General features: G+C 41.9%; 1 protein-coding gene across 1 annotated transcript in view; it reads left to right on the top strand.

Annotated features, from left to right (window-relative positions):
- Positions 1 to 412: 412 nt before the first annotated feature.
- IRAK2 (interleukin 1 receptor associated kinase 2) overlaps positions 413 to 18,439 on the top strand; it is a 31,342-nt gene continuing 13,315 nt past the window's right edge. Inside the window, exons 1-4 of the mRNA XM_034775593.1 lie at positions 413 to 445; positions 931 to 1,180; positions 16,317 to 16,478; positions 16,934 to 17,040. Of these exons, the coding sequence (XP_034631484.1) occupies positions 413 to 445; positions 931 to 1,180; positions 16,317 to 16,478; positions 16,934 to 17,040 (552 nt within the window). The remainder of the gene's footprint in view (positions 446 to 930; positions 1,181 to 16,316; positions 16,479 to 16,933; positions 17,041 to 18,439) is intronic.

Below are 18,439 nucleotides of genomic sequence, written 5' to 3' on the forward strand. Positions count from 1 at the left end.
GAGGATTTATTTTGCTAGGGTTTACGTTGCCTAATATAAAATAAAATAAGTTTCTCTCAGGGAGAAAGATCATCTACTCACAGTCCAGAATCACTTGTGCCGCTCGGTAGAGCTGCAGTGCTTGGAGAAGTTCCAGTAACTGTTGGACTGTTGCTAGCCTCACTCCCCACCACCACATGAGCTCTCTCGTTATGCTGATTCCCGTCTTCTCCATGCACTTGATTTTCCGCAGCTCTGTCTGATCAGTTATCACATTGGAGGCTAAAGGTAAAGAAGGGATATTTCTTTTATAAAAATGGAAGAAACAGATACAAGCAGGGGAAGTCCAAGCCTATTGCATATGCTCATTTAGTTTACATTTGCACAATTGAAAAAATAGGTACACAATAAATTAGGAATAAAGGAGATCATAATGCGAGTCTCAAGAAAAAATCAGTTCCCTGGAGTAAGAGGTTCTAAATGTTTTGTAAAAATGGAAACATTTCTTTAAATTTTTAAGTATCAGGGGGTAGCCGTGTTAGTCTGTATCTACAAAAACAACAAGGAGTCTGGTGGCACCTTAAAGACTAACAGATTTATTTGGGCATGAGCTTTCGTGAGTAAAAACCTCACTTCTTCGGATGCAACTTCTTCGGTTGCATCCGAAGAAGTGAGGTTTTTACTCACAAAAGCTCATGCCCAAATAAATCTGTTAGTCTTTAAGGTGCCACCAGACTCCTTGTTGTTTTTGTAGATACAGACTAACACGGCTACCCCCTGATACTTAAAAATTTAAAGAAATGTTTCCATTTTTACAAAACATTTAGAACCTCTTACTCCAGGGAACTGATTTTTTCTTGAGACTCGCATTATGATCTCCTTTATTCCTAATTTATTGTGTACCTATTTTTTCAATTGTGCAAATGTAAACTAAATGAGCATATGCAATAGGCTTGGACTTCCCCTGCTTGTATCTGTTTCTTCCATTTTTATAAAAGAAATATCCCTTCTTTACCTTTAGCCTCCAATGTGATAACTGATCAGACAGAGCTGCGGAAAATCAAGTGCATGGAGAAGACGGGAATCAGCATAACGAGAGAGCTCATGTGGTGGTGGGGAGTGAGGCTAGCAACAGTCCAACAGTTACTGGAACTTCTCCAAGCACTGCAGCTCTACCGAGCGGCACAAGTGATTCTGGACTGTGAGTAGATGATCTTTCTCCCTGAGAGAAACTTATTTTATTTTATATTAGGCAACGTAAACCCTAGCAAAATAAATCCTCTTTTTAGTTAAGAAAACCTCTCACTGGAAACCTCATTCTAAAATTCCAACTACATTGATTTTCCACCCTCACAAATCATATTAAGCAATAACATAGGAAGTGCCATACCAAAGCAGATCATTGGTCCCTCTAGTTCAATATCCTGTTTCTAACAGTGATCAGTATGAGATGACTCAGAGGAAGATGCAAGAACCTCGATGGAGAAAGCAATCTGCCCAGAGAAGTTGGCTTATGCTCTGAACCACAAGAATTTATGTCTCTAGCACAGAGGTGGGCAAACTACAGCCCACGGGCCACATCCGGCCCGTGGGACTATCCTGCCCGGCCCCTGAGCTCCCGTCAGGGGAGGCTAGCCCCCGGCCCCTCCCATGCTGTCCTCCCTTCCCCGCAGCGCGCCACGTCGCCAGTGCTCTGGCCCACCTCTCCTGCTGGGCAGTGCGGCGGCATGGCTGGCTCCGGCATGGTAAGGGAGCGTGGGATCCCGGGGGGGCAGTCAGAGGACAGGGAGCAGGGGGTGGTTGGATGGGGCAAAGGTTCGGGGGGGGAGGCGGTCAGGGGACAGGGAAAGATAGGCATGGGAGTACCAGAGGGCCTGTCGGGGCGGGGGTGTGGATAGGAGTCGGGGCAGTCAGGGGACTGAGAGCAGGGGGGTTGGCTAGGGGTGGGGTCCCTGGGGGGCGTCTAGGGGCGGGGGGTCCAGGGAGGGGTTGGTCAGGGGACAAGGAGCGGGGGGGTTGGATGGGTCGGGGTTCTGAGGGGGGCAATCAGAGGGGGGGACGTGGGAGGGGGCGGATAGGGGGCGGTGGCCAGGCTGTCTAGGGAGGCATAGACTTCCCTACCGGGCCCTCCATACAGTTTTGCAACCCTGATGTGGCCCTTGGGCCAAAAAGTTTGCCCACCCCTGCTCTAGCACATCAGAGAAAATTTAAAAAAAATGTAATGGTGTCTGTTCTAATTCTAGTAAGCTGTGGGCCTTGGTGGAATCATGTATCATTCAGTTCTACTGGCTAATGATACACAGTGTAGAAGAATGTTGCCATTGGTCAGTTTTAAATCTGCTGCCTTTAATTTTCATTGCATATCCCTTGCTTTTGTATTATGAGTAAGCATAGGCGCGGACTCCGTGGGTGCTCCAGGGCTGGAATGCCCACAGAAAAAAATTAGTGGGTGCTTAGCACCCACTGGCAGCCAAACTCCGCTCCCACAGCCCCCCACTCCTGTCCGTTGGCGGCCCTGCCATCAACTCCTCCCCCTCTCTCCCAGCACCTTCCGTGGATCAGTTGTTCTACCGTGTGCAGGAGGTGCTGGGAGGGAGGGGGAGGAGGAGTGGAGATGTGACGCACTTGGGGGAGGGGGTGGAAAGAGGCAGGGAAGGGGTGAGGGTGGGCCTTGGGAAAGGGGTGGAGTGGGGGAGGGAAGAGGTGGGGTGAGGACTTGGGGGAAGGGGGTGGAGTGGGGGCGGGGCCTGGGGCTGAGCACCCCCAGGGGAAATTAGAAGCCGGTGCCTTTGTGAGTAAGGGTTAATAGGAATTTCTGATTTATTTTTTCTATTCCATTCAGTATTTTGTCTACCTCTATTACAGTATGTCTCCTCTTAGCGCCTTCTCTCAACTAAATAGTCCTAGTCTTTTCTGTGTCGCCATATGAAGGTTTTCCCAGGCCTCTAATAATTTTTATCACCCTCTGTGAACAGCCTCTGTTTCTGCTATATCACTTTAGATATAGGGTGCCTAGAATTTGAACAAAGCATTGACTTATAAAAAGGCATTATGAAATAATCCAATTCCTTTCAATACCTTATGTACCCAAGGTATGTTTGTCTTTTGACTACACAGTGAGGAGACCTTTACAGATATTAACCAGTTTATACCCGTAGTGCCCATGTAAGGAACTGTCCCTGTTTTAGAGATGGGGAAACTGAGGCATGGGGAAGTTAAGTGACTTGCCCCAAATTGCACAGGGAGAAACTGAGCCAAAACAAGCTCCCAGCTTCTAATCCTGTGCTAGATCCAGCGGGCCATGTTGCCTCTCAAAGCATTTTGGTGCCCTGGTCATAGGTGAATGTCTATTCTTAGTGTCATCAGGATTTATTCTTATCTGTCCAAGGAAGAACAGATGTTATCAATTAGAGATGGGCTGAACCAAAACTCTGATCCAAACATCACTCAAGTAAATTGCAGGAATGCTCAGCAATAGGCAGAAAGCACTCAGCATTTAGTAGGACGGGCCTGAGATAACAAACTTGCCTCTTGCTGTTTCTTGATGCCAGTCAGAATGGTAACAAGACAACACTTGATTGATGGATGGCATCAAGGCTTTAACATTATACACTGGATGTCAGTTTATTTATGGCACATCAGAGGAATGTTGATCCTGATCTTGGCAAATAATGGTGTTACTCAGCACATCCATAGTGCTTCACAAACATTGACTACACCCTAGTGAATCAGCTATGTAAGTTCCTCAGATAAACTGCCAAGGTTTCAGGTACTTGGAGTCTGAGTTAATACTGTCGTAGACAAAAATAATAGCTCTCTTGAGGAGCCTGAAACATACATGTTAAACAGCCCACAGACATTCTGTTTTAGTTGTCCCTGAAAATGCAATTTTACTCTTAAAAGTGACTAAGGGCCAAAAATCTCACCTTCTTAATCAAGCAAAATTACCATTGGTTTCAGAGGGAGTTTTGCTCAATTAACATCATTGGGCCAATGTAAAAATGGCACCTTCTTACTTAACAGATATACCCCCGGTCTGAATTCAGGATCACATCTACTCACTGTAGGAGAAAGAAACCTTACTCTATCCACCCTGTAGAACCAATAGAGCTATGGGAAAATGAGCTGGTATCTATTCTGACATGCACATCAGTAACACAGTTGTTAACTCAGGTTCTAAACTAAGGCTTTGCTTATAGTAGCACTTTTGTCGGTCAGGGGTGTGAAAACACCCTATCTCTGACTGAAATAAGTTTCACTGACAAAAGCGCCGGTGTGGACAGCACTATGTCTCCCATGTAGCCGTTCTCTCCCACAGGCATAGAACGGCTACATGGGAGCCTTTACAGCGTAACTGCAGCGGTTCACCTGTGCAGCTGTCAGGTTTGTAGTGTAGACATAGCCTAAGTTGGCAGGTCTAGCTGTTATAAATAAAGAAGATTTTTTTCTAAATAAATCAAATTTGCTTCAGAAGTCACTGAGACAATAAATGTGGAATCACACAATAGTGTTTTTAAAGTCACTTTTCACACAGTCACACTTTAAACTCTAATTAGAAGCAGCCATTAAAACACTATACTCCACCACCTCCCCACAAAGGAATCCTGGATCCACCTTTGTTCTTGTGCTTGCTCAGTGCAGGGTGTTCCTGGCATTTCTGAGTAATCCCATTACTGCATGTATACCATGCTGTAATGATTTCAGAGAGAAAATCAGCTACATTCTTTCCTTTGGAGAAAGCAGTTTGGAACTGGACACAAAAACCTCTCCACACTTTCTTTAATTACATGCAAGGAACAGCAATTTGCAACCTGATTTTTATCTTTTCCAGAAAAAGTCTATTACTCAGCTAGGTGTTACGTCTTTTCTGTGGCAGGGGAATTTAATTTTTACCAGGCTTTCAAAAGTTGCAGTCAAAGATTTTAAGGAAATGGATTTTATTAACACCTGATCACTTTTGCCCCAGGGTAGAGATATTTGGCAACCTCCAGCAAAGCCTTCTGTAAACAGCTGGATGACCTCAGTGTGACTCCTACTCACTCAGTGCAAGGGGAACTCCTTTATTTAATCTTCCTTGTAGTCTGTAAACTACAGTACAGTCTCAAAGACTGAAACCCAGCCACAGTAATCTTCAGAGCAACTACACCGCAAACCCAGATGCATGATAGATTTCTTTTGTTAGTTAAAACTGCTCTAGTATTTGAAAATGGAAAGGGATCCTGGATGAAATCTTGAGATTCTGTTTTTACTCAAAAACAACTCAGCCCTTACTCAGGCAAAACTTCCACTAGTCAAGGAAAGCTTTGTCTCAGCAAGGACCAGGTAAAATTCCTATTGATGACTACACAAGGTATAAGGTAATGGAGAAACAGCCCTCCATATGGCAATTGTCTCCAGCAGCAGCTGATTCCTGACGTACGCAGAAAACATAATAATCTCAGCTACATAGTGACACCAACCACAGTCTTTCTGGATAATGATCGTTCTTCTTGTATGTATGCATGTTACAGCATTTTCTGTAACATGCAGCAGAATCCCAAGCATCCAGCTCCCTTATTAGGTACAGCTCCTTCCTATCTGACCTCAGTCTCTTCTGATGTGAGTGGCTTTCCTCATCACACCCTGCTTCTGTGATCCTCTATCTTTGTGAAAGTTTTTTAGCTTGCTGAAAGATTTTGGGGTAAACAGGACGGTTCTGTACTCAGCAAACACCAGCAAGTCCAGGGGTTTCCCCTGTTAAAAATAGTATCTAAACAACTTCCTTCCAAGTCAACTGGGAGTAAAATCTGCTTGTAAGCTCTGCTGTAACACTTGACTAATAGAATGAATTTGTCCAATGCAGCCATTCTCATGGAAGTCAAGAGGGATCTTTCCATTGAGTTTCATGGGAGCTGGATCAGGCCTTAGAGGAAAGCAAAGCTTGAGCTGTTTGAGTGAGATTAAAGGAGGACAATGAACTAGGTGTGGCATGTAGGGGGGGAGTAGCTAACTGTGGTCATAAAAGCCAGGAAGGTTAGGCAGTGGAGTACTTTAGGGCATGGCTACACTTGCAGATGTAGAGCGCTTTGAGTTAAACCCGCCTTCGTAGATCGCAGTAGGGAAAGTGCTGCAATCTGTCCACACTGACAGCTTCAAGCGCACTGGTGTGGCCACATTTGCGGCACTTGCAGCAGCATTGGGAGTGGTGCATTATGGGCAACTATCCCAGCATGCAAGTGACTGCAACATGCTTTTAAAATGGGAGGGCTGGGGTGGAGTGTGATAGGGAGTGTGTTGTGTGCATGTGGGGGAGAGAGAGTGGGTTTTTAGGGGGCTGAGAGCATGTCAGCATGCTGTCTTGTAAGTTCAGACAGCAGCAGACCTCCCCCCCCGCCTCTCTCTCTCACACAGCATTCCCAGTAACGGCTTGCATGCCGGCTGTCAGAAATGGAGCTTTGAAAGGGCATTTCCGCATTCCTACAGGAGTTCAAAACAATGACAAGAGTGGCCACTTAACTTAAGGGGATTATGGGATGTTTCCGGAGGCCGATCAGAGTGCAGTAACGCAACACCTCATTCACACTGACGCCCGGGCATTGTAGCCAAGACGCAGCAAACGTTATTCCTCTTGCCAAGGTGGAGTACCAGCCGTGCTGTCGCCACGGAGTCAGAGCGCTCTACGGGCCTTGCCAGTGTGGATGGGGAGTGAGCTAGTGCGCCCGGGGCTCTTTTATTGCACTGTAACTCGCAAGTGTAGCCAAGTCCTTAAAAAGAACAGTTGCTAAAGAAGTAATTAAATACACTGCCTTCCTCCCTAGAGTTGGGTTGGGGCTAATACCCAATTTGAATTCAGGTGGACGGAATTCATACCTAGCTTGAGAGCCAAAGTTCACAGATGATAATCGGTCAGCCCAAGATGTGAAGAGACATACATTTGGGGGGAGGCGGCAAACTTGGAATCCAGAATTGAATCTCATGGTTCAGGATCATTGCTGTTTTGCCATAATCACCAAAGAAAATGATGTAATGAATGATGGTCTTGTGGTTAAGGCACTGGAGTAGAATTCCAGAGATCTGCAATCAGCTATACTACTGATTTCCTGTATGAGTTTGGGCAAATTGCTGCTCTGTATCTGAAAAATAGGGATGATAATAATGAATGGTTTTGTGGGGCGTGTAGTAAGACTACATTTATTTATGTTCTATCTAAGGTATTTATATGGTCTCCATCACCGTAATATCTGATTGGCTTACAATCATTAATATATCAGGTTTCATTGTGGTAGCTGTGTTAGTCTATATCAGCAAAAACAACGAGGAGTCCTTGTGGCAACTTAGAGACAAATTTATTTGGGCATAAGCTTTCGTGAACTAAAACCACTTCATCAGATGCGAGTGAAAAGTACAGTAAGCAGTATAAACATTACAGCACATGAAAAGATGGGAGTTGCCTTACCAAGTGGGAGGTCAGTGCTAACGAGGCCAATTCAGTTAAGGTGGAAGTGGCCTATTCTCAACAGTTGACAAGAAGAGGTGAATATCAAGAGAGGAAAAATTACTTTTGTAGTGCTAACGAGGCCAATGCAATCAAGGTGGATGTAGCCAATTTCCAACAGTTGACAAGAAGGTGTGGATATCAGCAGAGGGAAAACTACTTTTTGTAGTGACCCATCCACTCTCAGTCTTTATTCAGGCCTAATTTGATGGTGTCCAGTTTGCAAATTAATTCCAGTTCTTCAGTTTCTCGTTGAAGTCTGTTTTTGAAGGTTTTTGTTGTTGAAGAATTGCCACTTTTAAGTCTGTTATTGAGTATCTAGGGAGATTAAAGTGCTCTCCTACTGGTTTTTGAATGTTACAATTCTTGATGTCTGATTTGTGTCCATTTATTCTTTGCATAGAGACTGTCTGGTTTGGCCAATATACATGTCAGAGGGGCATTGCTGGCATATATCACATTGTAGTTATCCTCACAACACCCCTGTGACCTACGGATTATCATCTCCATTTAACAGATGGAAACTGAGGCATGGAGAGACATAGGATATGTCTATACTCCAAAATAACCCTGTGGCAGCAAGTCTCAGAGCCCAGGTCTACAGACTAGGACTCATGTTATAAATAGCTATGCTGACATTCCACCTTGGGCACTGAAGCCCAGGGAAGGGGGAGTGAGTTTCAGAGCCCAAGCATTTATGTGGCTATTTTTAGCACCACAACACAAACCCCAGTCTGTAGACCCAGGGTCTGAGACTTGCTGCAGTGGGGGTGTTTGGTTTGGTTTGGTTTGGTTTTATTTATTTATTTTGCTGTGTGTGGATATACCTTAAGTGACTTGCCCAAAGTAACACAAAGTGTTGCCATGGAGGGAACTGAACCCGGGTCTCCTGAATCCTACATTTGTGCCTTAGCCACTTGACTATCATGCCAGTCTCATCCTTCCTCTTTGTGAGGTTTTCACATCTACAGTGATGTGGGGCTACTAAGCAGATAAAGCCTTATTTTAGCAATTAAGTATGGATACATTTTTTTGAAGTGACTAAGGGTATGTCTACACAGACAGCGCTTTAGCGTGACTGTGTAGTCGCAGCTCCAGTGCTGGGAGAGAGTTCTAATAAAACCACCTCCGCGAGGGGAATAGCTCCCAGCACTGGGAGACGCAGCTTCCAGCGCTGTAACACTATCCACAATACCACTTTACAGGGCTGAAACTTGCATTGTTCAGGGGTGTGGTTTTTTTCATACCCTTGAGTGAAGAAAGTTTCAGCGCTGTAAGTGGCAGTGTAGACAAGGCCTAAGGCTCATTTTCAAAAGTTATAAAACATAATAAATAAGAGGAACTATATTCTCCTGCATGGCTTAATAGCTAGAAACATCATTTTAGTGCCAGTTTTAAAAACACTGAACTAGTTTGTCCTGTGATCTCTTGGCTCTACTATAATTGGTCATGTGCAAGACTCAGGTTCCATTTCCAGCTGCAGCTTCTTATTCCCTACCAGGACCAGCAGAGGTTAAAAATGCTGTAAAATCAGTTGCTCTGGCCATGGAATTTCTGCAAGTCTCCAGGCCAGTGGTATTCAGAGTAATTTGGCTCCTGAATCACTGAGGTCTATCTAATTCTCACAGCAAAATGACCAAGTATTATTTTATCAGTTACAATTGGTTAATAACATATTAATCAATCAGGATGCTTTTACTAACTTAGATCAGTTAATAATTAAATCACACAGTGTTTTAATATCATGTGCTACAAAGAGCCACAGAAGACACATGAAGGAGCCACTTGTGGCTCGCGAGTCTCAGAGTATCACTGCTCTAGTCAATGAAGGAGTGGAACTGATGGCCTTTGAATGGAGACTGGTTTAGATTTTGACAGAATGATGGGGCGGGGAGAAAGAGAGAGGGGAGGATCTGAGAGAAGGGGATTAATGCTGGGGAAAAAAAATGATCGGAAAGGGAGGATTCAGAAGAGGGGTGAGAGGACAAATCCCCAGGATAATCTATGGCTTAGTCAATATTTAGCGGTCAATTTTTAAACGATATTGTGGCTTGATCAATATTCAATTTTGAACACTGTCCATTATAATTCAAATGTATAGAATTACAGAACTACATTATGGTGCCCAATTGGTCATACAGTTAATTTTATTTGAATATCTTATCGCCTACTCCTACACTGCAGTTAATGGCAAAACTCCCCATTGCTTTGAGGGACTGCAGGACTGGGCCCTAATCTCTCTCTCTCTCCCCCCCAGTGTGCAGTAGTCAGACTGGTTCATGTTATTACCTCATTGTGGGATTTCCAAAATGTGTTCAGCTGTGAGCAGAAACATGGATGGCTTGCTTTTCAGCTGCATGTCAAAGAAAAGAAAAGCTTTGAAGTCTTTGCCCTCAATATCTATGTTTTGTGCCTGAGTAATTTATTCAGCTGAGACTCCTCAAGCAGACATGACAGGGGATAATGTGCTACTTTTTTAGTGAGCAAACAGTTTATAAAACTCAAAGGGTCTGATTCTGATCTAACTAACACGACTGTAAAACCAGTTATTTCATGGAGTTATTCGTGACTTACCTTGGTGAGATCAGAATTGGGCCCCAAAAACTGATGTCCAAAGTTATTGGCAGATTGTTACCAAAAGGATTAGAACTCCATCAGGCCTGTTTTCTGCTCTACTGAAATGCCATTTCTGAATGTCAGGAACAATGACTCCCCTGGACTCTTATGGTTACGTCATTTTCGTAGCTTCAGTGGTAGCATGTTTGCTGGGCAGAGAGGAAGTTACAACATTCAAAAAAGGCCCTCAGAAAACCAGTATCAATGGGGAAAGCCATTCTAATTTTAGAGCTTTTCAGTTAGTTGAAAGAGCAATAAAGAAAAAAAACAAAAAAAAAAAACCCTAACCTCATGATGCAGGGATTATGAAGTGTTGTAGCCGTGTCAGTTCCAGGATATTACAGACTGGGTAAGGTAATCTTTTATTGGACCAACTTCTGTTGCTGAGCAGGGATTGTCAGTTTTAACTAGAGAAATACAGAATGTTTTTTTTCTGGTGCCTAATTCCTGGTGTCACATTGAAACCCCATAAAACTTTGGTTTCATGTGGTTCTGACACTGTGCCAGAGGAAACAATGGATTAGTCTGAATTTCAGACTGAGGTGCTTGGTTTCATTCAAATCTGAAAGTGAAGAAAAACTTGGCAAGAGCCAGGCAGATTAAAACCAAAGATGTGCATCTAAAGTGAATCTGCCTAGTTTTGCAGAACTCTAGGGCCCCATCCTACTTACACCGATGTGATAGGGCCTTTGGTTTTCATACTTATGAAGAACATAGATTATAAATGGAACATCCTGTTTCCTAGTTGTTTCAGATACAGCCACTAAGTAAAACACAAAGATATTATCTGACTTCAAAATTAAAAAGAAGGCTGTGGTTTGTCCTGCTGATACAAACCATCTTTAAGATAAAATAACCTAATATAATGGTGTGGTAAAATAAATCTCATATTGGTGCTTCCAGGTTTTTTATCAAAAAGAAAACAATAATTTTCTATTTAGTAAAATTGGTGCAAGATGCCAGATTGACACAAGTTGAGATCATGTAGTCCAGGCAGGGTATTTCCAGGTGCATTGTCCATTGCAGTTTTAAATGTCCCATGCAATGAAGTTCCAGCTACTTCCTTGGGAAAACCTTTCACACCCTAATACACCCCATTGTCAGAAAGCTTTTCCTGCTAGCTTAAATTTTCCCCTTTCTTTTCTTACCTTAATTCCATCCCATTGCTCCTACGTATGCCCTTGTATAAAGTAATGCCTTTTTTCCCTTGAGGATGCTTTTATCCTTCAAATTTCTGTACTCTGATAACTTGTCCACATCTAATGTACTCTAAACAGTACTCCATGTTTTGCTCTTTGAGGCCTGATGCCCAGTTTCATCCAACCTGTACTTAGTGCAGGATCTGTTGGTGCAGTGAGCAAAGGTGTTCCCCAATTCAGCTTTTTTTGTAAGTTAGAAGAGCCTCAGGGCTGCTGTAATCTATGTCCAGCAGCCAGGAATAGCTAGAGAGGAGAGGTATCCTAATAAGGCTCCTATATCAGAGGCTGCGAGGGGGATGGCAAAGAGCGGCTGCGCTGGCTCTTAATCATATGTGGATTCTCCCTGGGCTACAGAAATTCCCAGGTAGCAAATACTGCTGTATTTCAAGTGCTTTGCACTGGTAGAGCAGCACAAATGGGCTATAATAGATTAATAAATTGGTCCTTAATTTTTCTTCATAGATCAGTTCTGACTATTGATCATTTTTGTTGTTCTCTGAACTGCCTCCAATTTATATTTCTTTCTAGTAATGTGGAACAATGATTTTCTATTTAGGCTGGATCCATATAGGATCCCAAACAATGGCTTCTGAAATGAGGGGGGTCATGGGATTACACCCACACAAGGATAATATAAAAAGAACAGGAGTACTTGTGGCACATTAGAGACTAACAAATTTATTTGAGCATAAGCTTTCGTGGGTTACAGCCCACTTCATCAGATGCATAGAATGGAACATATAGTAAGAAGATATATACATACAGAAAACATGAAAAAGTGGAAGTAGCCATACCAACTGTAAGAGACTAATTAATTAAGATGAGCTATTATCAGCAGGATGAAAAAAAACTTTTGTAGTGATAATCAGGATGGCCCATTTTAGACAGTTGACAAGAAGGTGTGAGAATACTTAACATGGGGAAATAGATTCAATATGTGTAATGACCCAGCCACTCCCAGTCTCTATTCAAACCCAAGTTAATGGTATCTAATTTGCATATTAATTCAATCTATACATCTACCAATGTAGTATATGCCATCATGTGCCAGCAGTGTCCCTCTGCCATGTACATTGGTCAAACCGGACAGTCTCTAGGCAAAAGAATAAACGGACACAAATCTGACATCAGGAATCATAACATTAAAAAGTGTGAGAACACTTCAACCTCTCTGGTCACTCAGTAACAGACTTAAAGGTGGCAATTTTGCAACAGAAAAGCTTCAAAAACAGACTCCAACGAGAAACTGCTGAGCTTGAATTAATATGCAAACTAGATACCACTAACTTCGGTTTGAATAGAGACTGGGAGTGGCTGGGTCATTACACATATTAAATCTATTTCCCTAGGTTAAGTATCCTCACACCTTCTTGTCAACTGTCTAAAATGGGCCCATCCAGATTATCACTACAAAAGTTTTTTTTCATCCTGCTGATAATAGCTCATCTTAATTAGTCTCTTACAGTTGGTTTGGCTACTTCCACTTTTTCATGGTGTGTGTGTGTGTGTGTGTGTGTGTGTGTGTGTGTGTGGTCTTACTATATGTTCCGTTCTATGCATCTGATGAAGTGGGCTGTAACCCATGAAAGCTTATGCTCATATAAATTTGTTAGTCTCTAAGGTGCCACAAGTACTGTTCTTTTTGTGGATACAGACTAACATGGCTGCAACTCTGAAAAGGATAATATACCCACTCTAACCTGTTCCTATAAATGTAAAGGTAAAAGAAATAAATGTTCATGGATGTCTGATGTGGGATTTAAACCTCTGGGCATGGCTACACTGCACTATGAAAACTTGGGACCTTTAAATTCACACCAGCAGTGTCCCCCCAGGAGAGTTATATTGCAGCACATGAGTGCATGCTGCTACTTACAACCCCTTACTCCAAGCTGCAGGGCAGTGTAGGTATGCCCTTAGTCTTCTTGCGCACACAGTGAGAATTATACCACAGGATCAACAAGCCACCTAAGAACCACAAACATATAGACAACCCTTTCTTGCATCCTGAGTTCTGTATAAATTAGCTCAGCCTTTACGCTCATACTGGCTTCAAAACCACAAATTTTCTGGTAGGGTTTGGGGTTTTTTTTTTGTTTTTTTTTTTTTCCTTGCTGACCAACTTGTATACTTCTGCTATGTGTTAGTCAGCTGTGATTTCCTGTTTTCACCTGCTGAAGTGCGTATTTTGGAAATGGAATGAGATGGAAAATATCACAAGTTGACACCATGGTCTAGAGAACTGTGTGGTGTTTTTTTCTTTTTTTTTTTTTTTTTTTTAAGTGTGACCTAAACCAGGAATAACCTAACATATAACACCCTCTCAAGGCAAGTCAGATATACCAGGCTGTGGTACGTGTTTCACTGGTGATATATGAGTTTGATGTTCCATGCAATCACTTCACAACAATAAGGAACCGCTGAGATACATAATAATTCTCTAAACCTACACTTTACTATTGTGATGCATTCACAGGACAAAGTGAAATAAATAATTGGCAATAAAGAATTGTGGCCCTACTCCTGCTTTCGCCAAAAACAAGTGACTTTAATGAGAGCAGGATTTTTGTACCTTTTGAAATTTGGGGGCAAGTTCTTCTTTCAGTTTCACAGGTGTTAATCTAGAATAAATCCAGTGATTCTCGATTTATGACAGTGGAAGAGCAGAATTTGGCCCTCAGAGGTAAAATTTTCAGGAGCCCCTAAATGACTTAAGAGACTAAGTCTTATTTTCAAAAGTGACTTAGAACCTGATCCAAAACCCACTGAAGCCAATGGGAGTATTTCCAGTCACTTCACTGGGCTTTGGATCAGCCCCTTGGGCATTTAAGAGCTAACGCCTCATTGACAACCAATGGGACTTCAGCCCCTAGATCGCTTAGATGCCCTTGAAATTTTTACCCTGGATCTTTTGTCAGAGTAAATATTAAATCATTTCATGTTCAGTCTGTTACCCCAATATCATCTAATGGGGTTGTTTCCCCTTGAATGTGGTTTGTGAAGACACTTGTTTAATCTTAGTCTCTTTTAAAAAAGAATAGCAATGAAGAGGTAGGCAGCGTAATCCAATACAGTAATGTCTGGGAGATGCGGGGAGAAGACTAGGGCCCTCTTCCTGGCATTGCCGCTGACTTGCTGTGTGACCTTGGGCACATCACTTCACCTTTCTCTGCCTCAGTTTCCCCCAGTTGTAAAGTGGGGAAAATGACACTGATCCTCTCTTGTAAAACATGTTGGGAAGAAAGCTATATAAGAGCAAAGCATTACTATTGTTTTACACATTGTTCATAAAAACCCTGAGAGGGTTTCTTTGCACACACATTTTTGTCATGTGAGGGGGTGATCTACCCCAAATAATAATTACTATCGGCATGGCACAGTCAGTCTCTCTCTCTACATCAAGATGATGATTTACCCCTGCATTTACTAGAAAAGTCCCACAGTATTTAATAGGAGGAAACCAACAGTAGTCTATAAAAATTGTTCTCAGATCCTATGAAATTTAATGAAGAATTAGTTCATAACCTAAAGAAAGACTCTATCTTATGGAATTCTAAAACTGGAGCATAATTCTCTATTCAAAGCTATACAATGATTTGAAAAGACTACAAAAAAGTTATCATTTTCTATTATGTTCTATAGGACTAAGTGCACAAGGGACATATAAAGAGATGCAAAACTTAGTGCCTGGATTCCTTGGTTTTGTTCCTACCTTTTCTACTGACTGGCTGTGTGATTTTTGGGCATGTCACTGAAATTGTGTGCCTCAGTTTACCCATCCATAAAATGGCTATAACAATACACTACTACCTCACAGAGGTGCTGTGAGGTTTAACTACTGTACCTAAAGTGTTTTGAGATCCTTGGATGAAAAGTGCTATGTCCCATATGATAAGAGCAATATATTATTATTGCTAACTTATCTTTTTAAGTAACAAGTTATGCAGGGTGATGACTATGAAATACATTTGTTTCAAAAATCACTTTTTATTCATCCTCAGTAATACTTAAGTCTAAATCATGTGGATAAATGCAAAGTAATGCACCTGGAAAACCTAATTCCAACTATACATGCAAAATGATGCGATCTAAATTAGCTGTTACCACTCAAGAAAGAGATCTTGAAGTCATTGTGAATAGTTCTTTGAAAACATCTGCTCAATGTGCAGAGGCAGTCAAAAAAGCTCACAGAATGTTAGGAACCATTAGAAAAGGGATAGATAATAAGATAATATCAGAATGACACAATATAAATCCATGGTATGCCCACACCTTGAATACTGTGCAGTTCTTGTCACTCTGTCTCTAAAAAAGATACATTAGAACTCAAAAAGGTACAAAGAAGGGCAACAAAAATGATTGAGGGTGTGGAACAGCTTCCGAAGGAGGAGAGATTAAATAGACTGGAACCTTTGTTTGGAAAAGAGACGACTAAGGGGGGAATATGATAGAAGGTTATAAAATAGTGAACGGTGTGGAGAAAGTGAGTAAGGTAGTGTTATTTACTCTTTCACATAACACAAGAATCAGGGGTCACCCAATGAAATTAATAGGCAGCAGGTTTAAAAAAACAAAAGGAAATATTTCTTCTCACAATGTACAATCAACTTGTGGAACTCATTGCCAGGGGATGTTGTGAAGGCCAAAACTATAACTGGGTTCAAAACCTATTAGCCAAGATGGTCAGGGATACAATCCTATGGTCTGGATATTCATAGCCTCTGATGGCCAGATGTGGACGACGGCATTGATCACTCGATGATTGCCTGTTTTTGTTCATTCCTTCCAAAGCAAGTGTCGGAAGACAGGATACTGGGCTAGATGGACCATTGGTGTGACCCACTATGACTGTTCTTATGTTTTTATTTAGTTAATTTAATTTAATATGTTACACTCTAAGTACATTATCATTAAAAATGCTAAGTCATTTTTAGGACATTTTGTCTCAGATTAAGAGCTCTTTTTCTCAGTGTAGCTGTATGGTTTATTTTATTTTATTTTTTTAAAATAATCTACAGAGGGTTTTTTTCTTCTTATTTGTTTTGCAGGGGTATCAGTCTCTAACATTACTAATGCTGCCAGAGTGCCATTAGAGTCACCTAAACAGGAGAACATACCCTGTTATCCCACAGAAAACAAAAATAAAGCCAAAGAAAATGAGATTGGACCATCACCAGACTTACCACACTTGTGTGTGTTAGCAGTACCTAGTAAGTAAAATAACATGAGATATATTTGTTTTAATGGTAGAATGAATGTGTAGATAGGGACGATTCGCACTCCTAACACAGCATAGACACACTGTTTATGACGCAAACTCACCCTTTCCTGTGGTTTGCCTTTATTCCTGCTTATGTAACAAAGCCCTGAACTTCCTCCTGAGCTGTCTGTTCCTGATGTTTTCCTGGCAAGACCTCCAGTTTCTCCCTCTCTCTCTTGTCTTCAAAAGACTGAGCATTTTATATCCCTGAGCTAGAACTAAAGAGTCCCACCCTGTTAGGGTGAGTCAGAAGAACAAATCTGCACCCTTACACAATGTGCCTAGTCCTGACGGGCTGTCAACTGGTTTAGGGGACTTGAAAACAATCACAGAAACTGAACTAGTCGTACTTTTAGTATCACAAAAATAATGCATTTTCCCCATCACTGTTAATATCATTTTCAGATCCAGTTTCTGGAGGAATCTCAGACTCACTCCCCTATCCATTACCTCCCCCAGAGGACCTTATGCACTCCCTACAATCAAATCCTCCTCATTCATCGAGTGTGAAGGTAAACCACATAGTTTAAACCCCAATTTTCTGTTGACCGTTAAAATTGCATTTCATGCCATTCTGTGTTCCTTTAATTAATTAAAAGGAATTTGTGTGCGTCCTTCTACTTGCATAAACTGTACATCTGTTGAAAACATGGTGCCTAATTTGGATCTCACTTACGCAAGTTCTTGTTTGAAGAACTTGTGCTGACTCTGCTGACTTCAGCCTCTGAGAAGAACTATGCTCATTAATTCCATTGCATATTACAAAGTCAGGTATGGGAAAAGAATCTGGATGGCAACTGATTATGAGAGAATTCCCAGTGTGGTTACTGATTCACAGCAGTAAAGGGGGCTTTTCACATTGTATTGTGCTGTGATCACACCAGACATGGAAGTAAGGGTGGGATATTTATTTTTAGAAGTTTAAGAAAAGTTCCTAAGTGTGGTGAATTTGGGGACTCTTTTTGAGTTTAGACTTTAATCAGTATGTCCCACTAGATTCTAAAAATTTTGAAGCAGTTTACATTTTAAACCTCTAAACCTCACTGGTAATGTCCAATATAACATGATACAAGTGTTCCAGCCAGAGGAGGAGACTGCTGTACATAAATGCAATGGTTCCAAAGCTCCTTGCTGGGGAGTTAGTGTTTTGCACCTTTGTATGTTGAACAGGCTTGGGGTGTGGGAGCTGCACGCTAATATTTAAGCTATTTCTTCCTTCATACATATTGGGACTTATAATATCAAATGGAGTTGTTCATTCAGTAAAAACAAATACACAGGAGTCGCCAAACTGGAACCAATATTGGACTGGAAGAACAAAATTAAAAAAAAAAAAAAAGTACATCTCCCTATATATATATATAATATATAAAATCTCATAGAACGGGAAGGGATCCTGAAAGGTCATAGAGTCCAGCCCCCTGCTTTCACTAGCAGGACCAAGTACTGATTGTGCCCCAGATCCCTAAGTGGCCCCCTCAAGGACCGAACTCACAGCCCTGAGTTTAGCAGGCCAATACTCAAACCACTGAGCTATCCTTTCATAATTTTGCAGTCAATGCCAGATGCTTCAGAAGTAGGTGTAAAGCTCCTATCAAGCACCTAAATACAATATTTAATGTATAACATGGAGAATATTTCTTCTTGATCCAGCTGATGATCATTGTATGCCCTGAAGCATGAGGATTGATGGTTCTTGTAACTTGACTTTTGGGTATGTCTATCCTGCAATAGAAGACCTGAGGCTGGCTGGGGTCAGTTGACTGGGCTTGAGCTGTGGAGCTATAAAACTGCAGTGTAAACACTCAGGCTCGGAGATCGTATGAGTGGTGAGGGTCCCAGAGCCCAGGTTCCAGCCCGAGCCCCAACGTCTATGCTGCAATTTTATAGCCCCACGAGCCCGAGTCAGCT

Source organism: Trachemys scripta, chromosome 7, assembly GCF_013100865.1.
Source record: "Trachemys scripta elegans isolate TJP31775 chromosome 7, CAS_Tse_1.0, whole genome shotgun sequence".
Classification (NCBI taxonomy): domain Eukaryota; kingdom Metazoa; phylum Chordata; order Testudines; family Emydidae; genus Trachemys; species Trachemys scripta.